Genomic DNA, 18,645 nt, shown 5'->3' on the forward strand with positions numbered 1-18,645 from the left:
ATTAACATCTGGAAATTTTTAAAAGTGCTAACACCAGAATGGTTGAAACTTGGAGAACTTCTGATGCAATCAACTTATCAGAGACTAACACTCTTCTATTGCAAGCCTATGCCACATACAATCATTCTTATTTTTGATATTTTGCTTATCACACACTGACCTTCAAAGCTATTTATTTCAAAACGCTTCTCGGAAATCTCACAGTCTGAATGAATTGTCAAAAATAATTAAGAAAAATGGTAGCAAATGCCCCTGACACAGGAATATATCTTTTCTAAAATGTCTCTGCTTTTACTGAATTTAATTTAAAGTCATTTCAAAAAGCATGACGCTATTAACTGAATGATTCCCGCAAATGTAAAAACATTGAGAGCTTTAGATCACAAATTAATAAAGAGAATCCTGTTCTTTTCATACTTGCTATTGTTTTGAATGTCTCATTATCATGGGAGAACATTACCATATTGAGTTCATTACAATGTATTAATGCTCAGAAAAACATCTAGGAACCTTTTTAAAAGACTTCCCCTGGTCAGGTCACCTGCATCTATTTAACAGGAAAAAAAAAGATCAAAAGACTTTTTCCCAAACTGTGTCGAAATTCCCCTTGACTCTTTTGTGAGGAGTTCATGCAAAATACATTAAAAAGTTGAGTCTTAAGGAAATGGGGCATCTCTTACCGTCTTCCTGTTATGACTGGCAAGACATCATTCGATTTGGCTTCAGTGATTTTAAATGCTACTTTCTTTAAATCTGAAATGCCAACAGCCATGTCCTCTAGCATTCCAATTTCATCACCTAAACGAAAGAAAATACACTGAGCTACAAACGTACTATCTGAATAAAATGTCATGGCTACTATACCTCCCTGCTGGGATTTAGTCTAGCCTTTTAGTGAATGAGATTCTGAATGCAGTGAATCCATTCTGAATGCTATTCTTCCGAGATGGAAGGTTTTCATCAGTGAAATAAGAATCATCTAAAAGGACTTCACAAGTCAATGTGTACACTTTGAGGAAACTAAAAAAATCATCGGCCAGAGGGCTGGAGCGAGGTTTTAACTCCATTAGGAAACAAAGTGTAGCGCAGACTTCTTTCATGGGCGAGATTGCTGTTTGATTCACACAGATATTGGAGATGGCTACCTGTATGACTGGCTGCCCTGGCTCAGGCTCATTTTATATTTCTATACACTGACAAAATCTGAAAAGGAGATAATTAAGATTCTACCCCAGCAATGTTCAATAATATGTAATGTGATCCACAAATGTAACTTTAGATGTCTTGATAGTCACATTTTTAACATAAAACCTAATAGGTGAAATTAATGCTAGTAATATAGTTTATCCAATCGAAGATATCCAAAATGTCACAACTATAAATCAATATAAAACTATTACTTATTAGTATGAGATTCTTTTTATTAGTCTTTTGAAGTCCAGAGTGCATGTCTCACACATATTGAATTGGACAAAATGCATTTCACCTGTTAAAAAGCCACATGAGGCTACTGTATTGAACAGCATAATTCTACACATTAGATTGTTAAGATTTTTATATCAAGTCATTGAAACTATGTTGGAAAAGAGCCTTTCATATTAAACAAAAGACAGATGGCTCCTCAAGTGTCCACTCTAAAAAAATCCATAATTCTATTTTCAAACATAATGAGAAGCAAAAGTAAGTTACAAGGTGAATAAATGAGAAAACTATGTTATTTTATTTCTGCAATGTATGGTATGACAATAGTTTGGCTCTTATTTGATTCGTATTTTTTACTTACATGTTAAAATATTATATGTTAAAATTTTTAGTTATAAGAATATAAATTTAACATCTGCTACAACATACTTACTGTATGTACTTAGCAATCCTTCATATTGTACAATCAATCCCACGGTATAAAGCTGCTGCAGGAATCCAGGGTCATTTAAACTTGAATGCAATTTGATGATAAAACCACAAACCAATCCAGCAAGCTAAAATAAAAATTGAAGAAATTTACTAAGATCAAGAGACTCAGAGTTTTAAATATTTTAAGACTTTAGAGGCATCATGAATTGAATTTACGAATGCCAATCTGTACAGCAAACTGTAATTATTCACATAGGCATACTGAAACAAGCTGACATCATTTGCTCTAGCAAGGTACTAAATGAAATCTTGTGCTGGTAATATTGCAGAATGGGACACGGCGTGGACTTTGGAACCAGAGAGATGTGTGTGTTCATCTGCTATCCACCATATAACAGTGAAATTGTTTAATAATAATTTCAAATGCTCTTTGCATGAGTAGATACAGTAGTACTCACTTCACAGCCATTCAAAGGCTACAATAGAGAAGTATGTAGAAGGCAGAAATCATGTCTAGATCCTGTGTGGAAGCATTTATCATTAGATTGCCTGTGGATAATGCATGGCATGGAGAGTTGGTGATAATATATTCAATCCCTGGAATGCTTAGGAGGGAAGCCCACTGTTTCTTTTCCTCCATATGTTTCATCTATAAAACTCACCCACAAGGGTGACAAGTGTGAAGGCAGGCAGCATTGTGCCTCTGTATGGCAGGCAGCATTGTGCCTCTGTATTGCATGCTGGCGGGGGTGTTATAAATAGTGTTGGGGATAGGCAGGCAAGGTAGTTCAGCCAAGCCTCTCATCAAGTCTTATGTTTTAAGCTTTAAAAACAAACAAAAAAATATATTAGAAGGAAGTTGTATAAATAAAATGATTTCTTTTGCCAAGTCTGAGCTGGCCACTTACATTGCAAGGTAGTTCCCAACTGTTATGGCATTCCCTATATCATAATACAAGAATGGGTTTTCTTCATTTCCAAGACACTTCACAAACCCCAGTTTAGAGACACATACTTAAACTCTTATAAACTATCCCCATGTGATATTCAGTTCATGCATATGCATGAGGGGACCTTGGGGTATCAGATCTTTACAATCAAATGGCAGAAAGGAAAAGTCCATGAGCAGCAAGGATGGATGAGTGACAATCCCACATTGTTCTGCACAAACAATAGCGGGCACCTACTGCTTGGCTGAAGACGATGTCTCTTCTCAGTGTGAGCATCAAACACTGTGGCAAGCTGTATGCCAGTTCCTGGAGAAGCACAAACGTCAGGGACTGCTTGGCTCGGTTCACGACTTCTCCCATGCAGTCTTTCAGAGTGAGGATGAGGGGGTACAGCTGCTCATACCAGTCCTCTGAGGGAGAATGCAAGAAGAATGCAGTAGGTAAATAAAAATGTCTTAGAATACAGAACACCTTACCACTTTTTTTCCTTCAGTGAAATTATACACACTATTAAGGATCAATACCAATTATATTTCAGGATCTCTAACTGTAGTCTCTTGCCTCACTCCTCTTGCCCAGAATCACACTTGTATACAGCCAGCCACTCACAGATGTTTTCTCCACAAGGATGAATTCAACATACTCGTAGTAAACTTGCTCCTCTCTCTGTTTATTCCTCACCTGCAACTGCACCTGTGCTGCTGTGTGTTTCAGTGTGTGCCACCACTGTACTCCTCTCAGGCCTTAAACAAAAGTTTTCATGGACCCCTCTTAGAGTTTTCATGTTATCTTGATTATGAAACAATTTTCTCAAATAAATTGGTAATCCACAAGACATTCAACTTCATCTTCCCTTCTCTCAGTCCCATGGTTTGTTCCCCATAAGCAGTCTCCCTCTCTCCAGTCCTTCTCTACTCAAGTCCTCCCTCAACAGTGTGCTAGAATGATGCTTCTAATCAGGGTGACTCCATTCTCCCACTCACAGTCACTTCTTCACTTAAAATATTTTCAAACATCGACATATCCAGAGTATACTCCAAACTCATATACATGAGCCTTATTAATGATCTTAATAGCTAGTTACTTGTCTGAGAACTTCAGTTTCAGTACTGATTCTCAGGTGAGCTGGACAACTTTGGATTCCCTGATCATGTCCTTATTCTTGTAAAGTCCTATGTTCTCTCCTAAAATGTTCTTCCTTTAGCTATCCTCTTGAAAAACAATATCTTTTCTGCAACTTGAGCTCAGAATTTCTTTGCTCCAGGAAGTCTTCCTTGATTTGTCCCAACCCCTGAAGTTTGACTTTCTTTGGTATTTCACTTCACTATTGAACCTTCAGTTCCTTTTGATCTTCGGTTCACTTTATTTGATACCCAACGTTCATGTCCTTTTTCTTCTAGAATTGCTCTCACATTGCTTTTCATGAGAATGAGGTCTCACTAAAGCCAAGGGACTTATTTTTTAACCACAGAATGAATCTACAGCACCTAACATAATGACAGGAAGATAGAAAACATTCTGTTATAGTTTTAAATCAATGAGCAAAATTAGAATAAAATAAGTAAAAATTAAAAATATAAAGAAGAGGGAGAAAGGTGCAGTTTGACAGTATTTTGGTTTTCAAATCTCAAGTTAGAATGAAAAACTGAAACCACCTCGGCTATTTGCCTAGGTTTCAGATATACACCAATTGTACAATTATGAACTTGGTTTATGATTTAGAAACAAATTGTACTCTATTTCAGTTTATTTGAGTTCAAAGTCTTGATAAATGTCACATACTATTATTTTTAGGATATATGACATTCCACTAATAGATAAATAAGCATCAGTACGACAAATATAATTTAATATGAGTATGTTCTGCAAGATAATTGGGAAGCCAGATCTGAATGATACTCTAAGCAGCACCATGAGTGATGGGAATTGCCATAGCCAGTTAAGACCTTGAAAATGATAATGAATGCGAATGATAAAAAAATAATTCTTTCATTAGATCTACTGTCATGTATTTGTATATTAATGTAACAACTAGATGAGATTAACCCAAACATTTAAAAGAATAATTAATGGTCCCAATCTAATAAAAGCATACTGTTTTATCAGTTGTTATGTAAATAGTTTTGTGATATTAGAAGCCATTTTTTATACTACAGATTTAAGTGATAAAGGAATTTAAAAAAGGGGAAAGCACAATCCAGTGAATGGTTTAAAATATATAATTATTTGATAAAAATTCAATTACAGGTACCCTAGAATGAAATATTTAAAATGGTCTATTCTAGAAAGCATTGTGTATTGACTCTTATGCCAGCAGAATATGTAAAAGACAATGTAGGGCCCAACACGATAGCATAGTGGTTAAAGTCCTCGCCTTTCACACGCCAGGATCCCATATGGGCGCCGGTTTGTATCCCAGCAGCTCCACTTGCCATCCAGCTCCCTGCTTGTGGCCTGGGAAAGCAGTTGAGGACAGCTCAGAGCCTTGGGAACTGCACCTGCATGGAAGACCCAGAAGAGGCACCTGGCTTTGGATTGGAGCAGCTCTAGTCAATGCAGCAGCTGGGGTGGGGGGGTGGTGTTGAACCATTGGACAGAAGATCTTCCTCTCTGTCTCTCCTCCTCTCTGTATATCCGCCTTTCCAATAAAAACAAATAAACATTTTTAAAAAAGACAATATATTATACCTATTTGGAGAATAAAAGACACATCACAGAAAGCATAAAGGAACAGTTCACATTTTTTTAATTGTTTGCACATCTTACATGTTTTCTCTCTCATTCTTAGGTAAGCATTGCTGTCAATATGAATAAGTATGGCAACACATACACACACGTACAAACTAGAAAACATGTTCAGTAAATTGACCCAGACATAGATAACCTCAGATTCTTCTTGAATACCAAACATAAAATAAATCTTGTGTGCAGCAGGTGGCGCTGGTTCATCAGGCTGTGGTAGAATTGGCTTTATAAGCATCCAGCTAATTTTCATCTTATATATTTGCATAGTTTGCAAACATTCTGCATAAATTGTTTAAACACATACCAAGACACAAGCCTGTAAGAAGTGATTAAAAACTTGTTCATGAGTGTTACATGCTCTTTCCTATCAGAAAAAAGAAATTTAGGCTACCGAATCATTTTTCCCATAATGATATTGTGAGAAAAAATCAAATTAAATATAACTTTTAGCTTCCCTTAAAGATATTTAAAATAGAAAACCTCACAATCATTTAGCCCATGAATTCTTAGCCAGACAGATTAACCAGATAACCAAAGAAACAGTACCGTGCATATCCCTACCAAAACAGAAGCAGAAATCTAGAAAAAGAGGTTTATGCTAAACCTAGAAGGAGTGTTATATGATTCATATGTTAACAATATTCTAATGTAATTATAGATAACTTCCACAGCGAAGATGTAAGGAAAATGTTAATGTAGAAAAACATTAATTATGAAAGTGAAAATTCCAATTTGGTGATCAAGGTAAAATTTCTTAAAAGTAACATGATTCCTATGGGGAGACATAAGCAAGGAATCTAGACATACATATTATCGAGCAAAGGAACAATTTATTCCCAGCAAGTAAATGCAAATCGAAACAGCAGAATGCAAATCGCAATGACTACAGGTTTGTACTCTGTTAATACTCACTCAGTGTAAATCTTAGGGCTGAAAGAAACACAATGGGGGTATGACAGGCCAAGGAAAGGGCAAAATCTGTTCAAAAACGACTTTTTGCTTCACTGAACACTCCAAATCATTATTGTAAATGAACAGCAAATGCTTTAGTTTTTACTTTAAAAAATGTTTTTAGGAAAAGAAAAACAAAAACCCTTCAACTACTCTCTCTTCTTTCAAACAAACGCACAAATGCACACACACACACACACACACACACACACACACACACACACACACACACACACACACACTACTCTCATCTCTGAAACACACACCGGCATGCACACGGATACACACTACAGGCACACACAGAGATACACACATCTCTGTGTAGCTGGGAGCTGACGGGGCACCTTCACTTCTCACAGCGCCTCACCACTCCAGCTGGCACTTAAATGCAACACCCTCCCTTGGGCTTCCTTTCATACAAAGGAAAATGTGAAGCGAATGTTTTAGCATCTGTATAAAAACTTGCTGAGGAGACTCCTTAACCCAGTGACCATCAGGCAGACTCTTTCCTCAGGAAAACATAAAATGCATGTGGCTTAGCTGAGCTTTTCCTGAGCTCTGTGAAGAGGGCTGGAAGGCATCCAAGAAGAGTTGTTTTGCAGCCCTTGACTTGCTTCTCTTAATGTATTCAAGTGAACTCACCAAAGGATTCAAAGAATGGCTGCTGAGTGCCCCCCTCACCTCCTCCACATAGCATCCCTTTCCTGTACAGGATGTTCGCATGCTCTGAGTTTGATGGTTCCTACTTTACTCAGGAGGAAAATGAAACAGCCAGACACCAACTAACTGTAGCAGAACATAATGCTTTCTTTCCAATTTCTGAGCCATTTTCTTCTCAAGTGTTTGATCTCTGCTCATTTAAAATAATTAACTTTACAAAAACTTACAACCATTGTTATTTTTCTTATTGCAAATTTTAAGACATAGAAAACAAGCTAAGGGCCCAGCACAGTGGCGCAGTGGTTAAGGTCCTCGCCTTGCATGCCCGGGATCCCATATGGGCGCCGGTTCTATCCCAGCAGCCCCGCTTCCCTTCCAGCTCCCTGCCTGTGGCCTGGGAAAGCAGTCGAGGACAGCCCAAAGCTTTGGAACCCTGCACCCGTGTGGGAGACCCGGAAGAGGCTCCTGGCTTCGGACCGGCATAGTATCGGCCCGTTGCGCTCAATTGGGGAGTGAATCATCGGATGGAAGATCTTCCTCTCTATCTCTCCTCTCTGTATATCCGCCTTTCCAATAAAAAAAATAATAAAAATAAATCTTTAAAAAAATAAAAAGGAAAACAAGCTAAGATATTTACACACACATGGAATTTCTATATAAATGGATAAGAATTGAACCTAGCTCTTAGAATTTGTCTAAGGTGAAAAGATACTGCCAAGTTCTTAATGTCACAAGATGAATGCAGACAAAGCCTTCAGTCAAGCAGCTCTGTGCTATGCTCAGCTATGCTCATATCCCAGACAGCGCAGAAACAATTATGGGTACAGTACTGAGGGTTCAGGGAAGAGGGGATTAACACCATGCTCACAGAATTACTGTTGACTTGGACAATTTATATCCAGTGCCACCCTAGAGACAGCTATCTAACTGCCTGTATGGTACTCTGAATGAGATTTCTGTCTTTCAGTACAATTTTACAATACGAGCTTGTAATAGAGAGAGGAATTATTGACACGTTCTCCTCTTCAGATATTTCATAATCAACTTCCTTTGTATGACTATCATTCATCTGGCCAACCTTAGTTATAGACCTTACATAGCTTTCCATTGGAGGTATAATTTGAGGCCATAAATGAATTATTAGGGAATTAAATGCATTTGTTGATGCTTGGCTGTGTCACATATTCTGCCTTAGATTGTCTTCCCTAAGCCTTCTTGGCACATTATGTCACTATGATTAATCACCTCTTCCAGTCCAGGAGTTGGCAAGGAACTGCACATGTATCTTACTTTACCACACCCATTTTCTCTTTTTTCATTGTATCTTGAGAATTACACTCTTTCAGTGAAAAAAAAAAACACAAAGTCTTAGATTGAGGCCCAAGGGTGACACTATTATCTATAAATCCTGACCCTTACTTGTTAGGGAATTCAAAAATAAAGACAAGGAGGTAAGCACTGTAAAGGAATATATGCAATGTAAGGAGAAGAACATTCTAAGTGGTACGGTAACTGTTACAAAACAAGATTAGAGGAGTAAAGGTTTAAATCCAGTGAAACTGAAAGCAGTGCTTTGACATTTACTGATCATGTGCAGAGGGAAGTCTGCATGTGCTGGTTTATGGTGATCTTGCATTCAAGAAGAACGTGGAGGCTATAGAGTCTAGAAGGGAAGGCTGGCTGGTAATGTTACGTCTATCAGTAAATAGCATAAACTGACAAGAGACAGAAAATTACTAAAATAGGGAAGAGAAATGACTGGGATGACTCAGGGAAGACAGGGATAAAACACAAGAATATGCTTAGCCTTAAATGATAGATAAAACCAATGGGAAGTTAGGCATGGAACAGCCCCTTAGTAGGGATGAACAATGGAGGTGCACAATGAAACAGGATGCTGCAGAGTATTTGTGAGCAGAATAAAAACCTAAGCAGCATGGTGCATCCTCAGACAGTGGGTTTCAGAGAGGACAAGTAGAAGCAAGGAATACAGCAATCCCAGAAGTTAAGGAGCCCATGAGCGTGGTTTCTTCTTCATACTCCACTACAGAGTAGCATTGAGACTACCAGGCACTCATGTAAATTAACAAACATGTATTGTCAAATGCAATCAGGGCACAGTCCACTGAATGATCATTCAAGACAAGTGACAGATGTAACACAGTTCCAGATGTATTAGAATTGAGTCCACTGCTTATCACACGACAAACAGTAGGCAAAGAACCAAGGCAGCTTTTTCCCATGTCAAGGAGACCTTGTTTGTTTAAACAGTGACAGCCTGAGAGCACAGCATTATAAAACTTTCCATTCTTCCTCTGAAAAAATAGCAAAGGAAATGCATCAACTGACCTCCCAGTTGGGTTCCTTTATTTCTAAGCTCAAAGTTGAAAGCCTTGAGCAAATACTGCTAAGATAGTTCCCAGGAACTAATCTACTAATCAAACAAACCCTATATTTGTTGCAGCACAACATTTTGGAATTTGGATTATGTCAGATCAAGAACAGTCACATATTTTTCCTTCCCTGAGCTTATTTTGCCCTTTTGCCTTCAATAAAGTGACTTCAGTAGTCTGGCTCAATAGTAGGATAAGTATTTAAAAATAGACTGCTTATGTCATAAATCATTGAGGACCCTAACATGTCTGCCCATATTGCCACTGTAATTCAAATATGAACCATGATGTAAGTCTGTGGAAAAAATGCAGAATACACTGATTTGATGGGAGTCCAAGGAGAATTCAGATATCCAGGAAAGAGGGGCTGCTCTTATACCTGTAAATGAAGGAAGCAATTGTCTGGTATTACTTAAGGCCAGTGGAATATAGTGCATAAGAGGTTTTTGTTTTTTCCCCTAAAAATGCAACAGAAACTATTTGTATAAATTTAATTTATAAGAACTTTCAACAGCCACCTGCTACTGGGAACACCCAGGCCAGTCTGGATTCCATGCTTGGGGCCCTAGTTTCAGCCACCACCACCACCACACAGGGAGCTGGGCCCAGGCTCAATACCTTAACTTCTGGGATTGCTGTATTCCTTGCTTCTACTTGTCCTCTCTGAAACCCACTGTCTGAGGATGCACCATGCTGCTTAGGTTTTTATTCTGCTCACAAATACTCTGCAGCATCCTGTTTCATTGTGCACCTCCATTGTTCATCCCTACTGTTCATTCCTGCTGACTATGCTGGGATGGGATCTCTTGGAAACAAGGCAGGCCTGGGCTCCACCCACCACCAATATCATGTGGTGGGAGGCTCCAGAGGAGTGCAACATTGGGATTTGGTTAGACAAAACTTCCAGCAGCCACCAGCTGCCGGGCACACCCGAGTGTGGTGGAATTCCATCCTTCGGGCCCTAGTTCCAGCCAACACAACCACATAGTGAGCTGGGCCCGGGGCAAATGTGCCATTTGGTGCCTGGCTCTGCCTACTGGCCATCCAGCAGTGAACTCTGGGATCTTGAGGATGTGGAATTGCTGCCTAGGTATGTCCATGTTTAGGCCACTGCGCATATGGGTGAGGAATCAATCCTGATGAACTCCCAACACCAGGGTAACTTTTCCTTTAAGGTAAGCGAGGGTACTGGACTTAGTGTTTTTGAGGATTGAGACCGGATGATCTGTATGGGACAGATTGATACACCAGTCCACTTGTTAGTCCTTTGTAGAACTTGTTACCATTGAACAATGCTGACCACCACACACCAGTCCATGAGAAAGCTAAGGCTGGGGGCTTGTCTAGCAGGGCTAGATCCTAGTACATGACTGATGTGGGATCAATGGATGGATCACATTAGGCAGGGCCATGACACTAACCAGTATGTGAGAGAAACATGTCGGGGCGATGGATTCTTTTGGAGTGTGTGTTGGTCAAACCCTGTGGAAATACTAGTCCCGCTAGTAATTGGGGTGGTGATGGGCTGAGCTAGGTATGACCATAGAACCTGCCATCACTTACGGGTAAAGAAACCGACAAAAGTCTGGGCAGATCAAGGCAGCAGCACCTAAATGTGCATCTTAAAAGAGGGTGTGGGGTGGCCTGGGCTGAAACATTCACCAACTCACATAAGGCCAAAATGAAAGGGCAGACTATGTTGGGCACAGACCTAACACACAGTGGCATACATGAGATCTGGGTCTGGGAGTGGATCAACTGCGGGAACTCGGAAAATTGCTCTAATTAGCCACAACTCTCACTGATTATCACATGGTCCAGGCCTGGGGGTTGGGCAAGCTGAGAAAAGTAGCTCCTACTGTTGGCTAATGTGTGGATTGGTTATGGAAGAGGGCGGGTCAGGCAGGGCTGAGCAAACCTTAGCTCACAAGCAAGAACAGAATTCAGGCTGGAGCACAGGTCATGCTGAGCTAGCCTCTTACATCTACTGGTTTGCATGAGCCAGGGATGCTAGGCCACAGCCTCTAAGTCAAAGGCCAAGAAAGGTGAGGGAAGATCTGTGGCTGGGAACAGACCTGGTTGGGAAGCTAAGAGGACACCCTGGCTGGGTTGGGTTTCCCACTGGTGAGTGTGGGAGCCAGAGTGGGGGCTGTGTTTTGGTCTGGATATGGCTGCAGTCTCCCTTGGCACAAGTGTGGACTGGGACTGGGTGCATGGAGTTGGGTTAGACTTCAGCACCATCTGGTGCTCTGGAGGACCAGGATAGATGTATGACAGAATAGGCTAGGTTTCTGCCACTACTGAGCCAGTATGAGCTGTGTCTGGGTATGGATGAGCCTTGGCTGGGCTGAAACAACCAACAGTAACAATCAGAATGGGTTGAAGGTCAGTCTGGAAAGGACACTGTTCCTGCCAGGACAAAAGATGGACTAAGTAGGGCTGGCTCATGGACCCACCAGTATGTGCAAGATCTAGCACTGGGAGAGGTTCTGATGGAGAAACTTGGGGTCAGGACACAGACCCAGCAGGTAAACGCAAGAACCATGATAGGGAGCAGCCCAGACCATGTCAGGGAAAGGTACCCACCAGTATACATCTGTCAGGGGCCAGACCAGGAAGTTCACTTCACCCACTGGCAAATTTGAGTACCAGAGCAGAGCATGGGTCTAGCCAGGTTTGGTCCCAACACATATCAGTATGCATTACAGATGGAATTGGGTGCCTGCTAGGCTGGGCTAGGCTGTAACCCTCAGCAGTGTCAGCTGAAACTGGGGGTGGGACGGGCCAGGCCAGGTTACAGTACCCACTGGCAAATACCAAGGCAAGCCATGCCATGCCAGACTGGGCCATAGCACCCAACCAGCAGACGTAGGAACCATGGAGGCAGTAGGCAAAGCCCATAGGGGGAATGTGGAGGGCTCCCCTGCTGGACAGCCACTCCCACTAGATAGCATGAGTTAGTATGGGAGCAGACTAGACCAGGCAGGGCTACAACACCTGTGGGCTTCATGTGAGCTAGATCAGGAAAAAGCCAGACTGGGCTGACTGTTCCTACTTCTGCAGGCATAAATCAGAGTGTGTGAGGGCTGCTTGGGTTTTGCTACAGCACCAGCTGGCAGATGCTGGCCCTGGGGACTAATTCTGTCAGGTAAAACTGCATAACCACCTGGAGAGTGCATGTTCCAGGAGTGGAAGTGGCCCAGAAGGAAATAGTGGGCAACCCCTCTTGCGTTATCACTCCCATTGGAGAGCATGAAAATGAGAACTGAGGTAGGGTGGCTGGACAGAAAGGCACCCGCCAGTGTGTGTGTGGGCTGGATAGTGGGGCTGGTTGGATTGAACTAGGCTTCAATGTCCATTGACTTATATGAGAGCTGAATGGTATGTGGGACAGACTGGACCAGTCTGCCATATATGCTGGCAAGCATGGGAATGAGGGCGAGGGCACGGGGCATGGTGGAGGTTATTGCAGGTTGCTCTGACCAGGCTGCAGCTCCCACTGGTTTGTGTGAGGGTCGAGTATGTGCTGAGCAGAATCAGGTTGGACTGCAACACCCATTGGTTTGTGTGAAAGACGGGGCTGGAAACAGAACTGACCCAGCAATTGCAACCACTATGCAACAAGCTGACTGGGGCGACAGACTGTGTCGGACTCTGCATTAGGATGCACATCCAACATTCAGTTCTGGGATCACCTCAGACAAAGTTTCTTTGGGGATGCTCCAACTGAGCTGCCGATCTCAGAACCCCATGAAGATAACTGCAGGTTCCACGGCCTGACCTTGGAGCACATGTGTCAGAGTTGGGCCTCCGCAGAGGCTCAGATGGAGCAGTGGAGAGCATATCCAATGTACATGGTCTTACCCATTTTCCCATAGCCCTTGACCCCTTGTGTCCTAATCAACTATGTAAAGATTAGCAATAAATTAATTACAAAAACATAAATAAATTTAATTTGCAAATATTGAGTAAGCAGGCAAATAATCAAACATATCATAAATGTTGGATTTCTCAGGGTTTTATCTGGATAACCATCTGTCCCACAGTTCCCCCAATGGGAACTATCACTTCCCTTTTCTGCCATGCACCACAGTTTCTCTTTATGGGTGTGAATATTTCTGTGTTTTTGAGAAATAAAAATAACAATTCAAGCAAAAAATAACAAATTCTTAGTTTTCACATATGACTGCCCAATAAGTCTTTCAGACATTATGTTTATAGGGTTAATTTTCATGAGGTTATTGCAAGTACCACAAATGCATATCTGATAAATTTTAACATATTGTCATCTTGTTAAAAGGGTAATGGCAAAAAAAAAAAGTATTTTTTTTTTTTCGCAGAGTTAGATTGCAGACACTTTTCTCCTGGAGATCATGAAGGTAGGTTAAGAGTTTGGGGGCAGTTTCCATGCTTTGACACTGAACCAGAAATTAAAGTACACAGTCTGTTCAACTATGTTCTTCATCCATTACCTCATGAGTATTTTAAGAAGAAAACAGCACAGATAAACACACTTTCAATTAGATTTTAACAAATACTAAATACCCTTAAATGCCAGGATCTATGTTAACACAGAGATAAAGTAATTTATATGTGCTATCCTTCATCTGCCCATATACTAGTATTATCTCATCAAAATGCACAAACTTACTGGAGAGGCAGAGAGGGAGAGAGAATAAAATAAAGAGACGGTGAATTAAGGGACTAATTATACACATGGTTACTCCACATGTTTCCATTGTTGGGCAGCTTGATCCAGGACTTGAACCTAGGAACTATGATATAGGATGTGGGCATCTAAAGTGGCATCTTAACCACTACCCCAAGTGCTGCAGTTCTTTGAATATTGGAAAGGCGGATATACAGAGAGGAGAGACAGAGAGGAAGATCTTCCGTCCGATGATTCACTCCCCAAGTGAGCGCAACGGGCCGATGCTATGCCAATCCGAAGCCAGGAGCCTCTTCCGGGTCTCCCACGCAGGTGCAGGGTCCCAAACCTTTGGGCCATCCCTGACTGCTTTCCCAGGCCACAGGCAGGGAGCTGGAAGGGAAGCAGGGCTGCCGGGATAGAACCGGCACCCATATGGGACCCCGGGTGTGCAAGGCGAGGACCTTAACCACTGCACCACCGCACCGGGCCCCATGAATATTACACTTATAATAAAATAGAGCAAAATCAGTGTGGCCATTATAAAAAGAGTATGGAGAGTCCCCATACAATAAAAGCAGCAGTGGACTTTTGTTGTAGTCTTATGTTCATTTGAGCACTACAGTGCCAGATTCAAGTTTTACTTTCTCTGCTTCGAATCCAAATCTTGCTAACATGTATCCTGGGAGGCATCAAAAGATAACTCAAGCGCTTGGGACCCTGTCTGCCACATGGAAGGCTTGGACTGAGTTCCTGGCTTCTACTTTTGGCCTGCTTCCTTGTTTACTGTTGCAGGAGTGAATCAATGAATAGAACATCTTTATCTGCCTCTGTTTATGTCTTTGGTCTTCTGAATACAATGAAAAGAAAAATAAGAGAAGGTCCACAAAAGGACTCAGATATCCCACTTCCGAAAACATGTTCAAAGGTTAAAAAAATAAAGACAGCACATGAGAGATGCATGCACTCTTATGTTTATTCAGCTGTATACACATAGTAAAATTCTGAATTAAACCTAGATACCCATCATAATGCAAATGTGGTACATATATCTGATAAGATATTGTCCAGTCATAAAAAAGAAAGGAATCCTGACACTTGCAACAAAATGAATGGAAATTGAAAACATTAAATAAGTCAGGCACAGAAGGCCAAATACCATATATTTTCCCCATCTGTCCTTATGTGGAAGTCTATCTATGCATCTAGTAAAAAATGTATGAGTAAAATATTATTTGATTGATATTTTTTAAAAAGTTCCCCTGAATTATATCCTTTATTTAATAATATATTTTTCTAATTTTAGGGTCTTTATCATGAATTTGAAATTATGCTATATTATTATATCTACCTTTGCTTTTAAACAAACAAAATTTGTGTAGTAATTATATGTGAATGAATATGGTAACATGCTAAAATTGTGTAATCTATGTTTTCTCACTGAAATTCTTACATGCTTATGTAATATTTAAAACATTTTACAATAAAAAGACAAACATATATGTGGTATGACTTATTTATAATGTTTTATGTTTGACTTGCAAACACACTTTAGATTGTCATATGGCCTGGGGCTCATATGACAGGTCAATTGGTAATTTTCTGCATAAAAATGCCAGAGAAAGTCCTGGACAAAATTGATCCTCCTTTCAAAATAAAGTCTTGGAAACATTACATTTATAAAGGAACATACTTTCACATAATAAAGGTTATATTTGACAAAAACTTGAGCAACATCATAATGTATGAAGAAATTCCATCTATTTCTCCTCAGGTAAGGCATATGAATGAACATTCTCATTCTTATTTGAGATAGCACTAAAAGTTTTAGCTAGCACAATTAGGTGACAGGATTAAAGATATACAAGTTGGAACAAAGGAAGTCAAATTATATGTTGATAGATAACATATTTCTATATACAGAGAAACCTGAACAATCCACTGGAAGAATATAACTGATAATTTCAATAAATTTTCAAAATGCAAAATGCACACAAATAAACATCCTTTATAGAAACCAATAATGAGCTTTCCTGAGATAAAAATTTATAAAAGCAATTTCAACCACAATAGCTATGAAAGTTAATCAAATAAATTGAATTCAATTTACCCAAATATGTGAAAGATTTCAGCAAGGATAATTGCAAAAACACTTAGCAAATAAAAGAAAAAAAGCTAAAATAATTGAAGGTGTCCATGTTCATATATTTGGAAAATTGATATATAAAATATCAAAGAAATCTACAGATTCAGTGCAATACCCCCTCCAAAATATCAATAACACTCTTCATAGAATTCTATAAAACAATCCTAGAATTTATATGGAAGCACATACACATGCAGACAAATACCAAACAGTCAAAAGACCCTAAACAAAAACACAAAACTAAGGATCAACAATGTCTGATATCAAGATATGCTGCAAAGCTACTGTAATGAAAATCTCATAGTGCTGCATAAAAACAGACATACAGAACAACGGAACAGAATACAGAAGCTGGAATTACTTCATGAACCCACAGGCAGTTCAAATTCAACAAGCACTAAAAATACACACTGGAAAACAGGTAGTTTTCTCAAATGCATACAAATATGTAGATTTAAACTTTAACTCCTACCTCTCACCTCACACAAATAATCACTCATAATGGATCAAAGACCTAAATGAAACAGATAAAACTGTGAAAGAACTTAAAACACTTTAAAGGTAAGCACACCAATACAATGCTATAGATTGGCTTTGTTTTTAATATATGAAAAGCAGAGGCAAGAAAATCAAAACAAGACAAATACGATAATATCAGACAAAATTAAGAGGACTAAAATAAGTGCTGAAAACATATGTAAATGAATCTTCAGGCACATGATTAATGTGCAGAATATATCAGGAATCTAGAAAACTCAACAAAAAAATAACAAAAACATCCATTTAGGAAATGAGCAGAGGAGCTGAACAAACAGCAAATAATAAACATAAAAAAATCAACAAATATATGAATAAGCATTCAGCACCACTAGTCATCAGTGAGTGCAGATTAAAGCCACCATGAAGTATAGTCACACTTCACTTAGAATGGCCATCACCAGAAGACAAAATAACATTGCTGATAAAAATGCAAAGGCAAAGAAACCTTCTGGCATGTTGGTGGGGATGCTAATTAGGACAATCATTATGGAAAATAGTATGGCTATCCACCCTTCTGCGTTCATTGCAGCATTATTCATAACAGCCAATACACGTTGATGCTGGATATATGGTTAAGGAAAATATTTTATACTATGTACAATGGAGTCTTATTCATAACACAAAATGAAATCTTGACATTTACAACCAAGTGGATAGGACTGGGTTTGCTCTGTTAACTGACATTAGTCAGACACAGAAACATAAATATCATACATTATCCCTCATATTTAGATAGTAGATCTGAACTTAAAATGGTGGTTACCAGGGTTAAGGAGGGATAGAGATGATGAGGAAACAGGGCCAAAACATTAAAGAAGAATTAAGTCCTATTGTTCCAGAGCAGAGTGCAACTGCTTTGATTAAAAAATATGTATTATCTAATATAAAAACAGTATAATGGACACTGGTAGGTTTCAAGCAAACAAAAGAAACAGAGAAACAAACAAAAGAATGCAGTGATGATATTGACTGTTCTATTTGTTTCAATGGTAATCATGTGGTGCTATTAAGAGATGTGATCTGCATTCATAACATGAGAAACACTGACCCTGTACATGGCTAACCATTTAAGTTACAGTCTGCGGACCATCTGCAGGTATGTTTTGTTTGATTCTGTGTACATTAAGGAAAAGACATGTATTCTATTTCTTATTCAGCAAGTAGCACAGCAATTCCATTCTTTACCTTGGCTTCACATCACAGTCATCTAAGGATGCAAAAAAAATCTAAGTTTCCTAGGGCATATCAAACACTTTATGGTGCCTCAAATAGGGCTTGGTGGATCAATGTTACCCATGGAATTTAAAATGCAGTCAAATGGAAACACCTTTGCTGCGTAATACCTCACATACAACAAAAATAACTGCCAACATGAATCATACTCTTACTGAAGAGCAAATATTATGCTACCACTTTATTGGGGCCACTTTATGGCAGATTCCGAAGTGATTCAAATATGTGACCAAGCCTGAGAACCTGTACTGTATATGTGTGTGTGTGTGTATTACATATATATAGTACATACATATACATATATACACACACATATATACTATATATGTATATATATTTAATTATATATATATTTTGTTTTATGACACAGTTTCATAGGCTCTGGGATTCCCCTAACCCTTCCAAAAAGCCCTCCTCCCATACTGAATTCCATCATAATGTTATAGTGGTATAGTTCATATCCAGTCATGATTCCTTCATTGCGGGCATGGACCATGCAGAGAGTCGAGCATCTTATTGTCCAGA

General features: G+C 39.5%; 1 protein-coding gene across 3 annotated transcripts in view; it reads right to left on the bottom strand.

The window, feature by feature from the left end:
* The window catches only part of INPP4B (inositol polyphosphate-4-phosphatase type II B), a 377,559-nt gene that overhangs the window by 81,687 nt on the left and 277,227 nt on the right, over positions 1-18,645 (bottom strand). For all 3 annotated transcript variants that reach the window (XM_040967293.1, XM_040967292.1, XM_040967290.1), the window contains 3 exons: positions 3,042-3,214; positions 1,856-1,979; positions 681-798 (listed from right to left, as the gene is read on the bottom strand). In XM_040967293.1, the coding sequence (XP_040823227.1) occupies positions 681-798; positions 1,856-1,979; positions 3,042-3,214 (415 nt within the window). The remainder of the gene's footprint in view (positions 1-680; positions 799-1,855; positions 1,980-3,041; positions 3,215-18,645) is intronic.

The sequence above is a fragment of the Ochotona curzoniae genome, unplaced genomic scaffold (assembly GCF_017591425.1).
Source record: "Ochotona curzoniae isolate NIBS_2020 unplaced genomic scaffold, NIBS_Ocur_1.0 scaffold_4506, whole genome shotgun sequence".
In the NCBI taxonomy this organism is placed as follows: Eukaryota; Metazoa; Chordata; class Mammalia; order Lagomorpha; family Ochotonidae; genus Ochotona; species Ochotona curzoniae.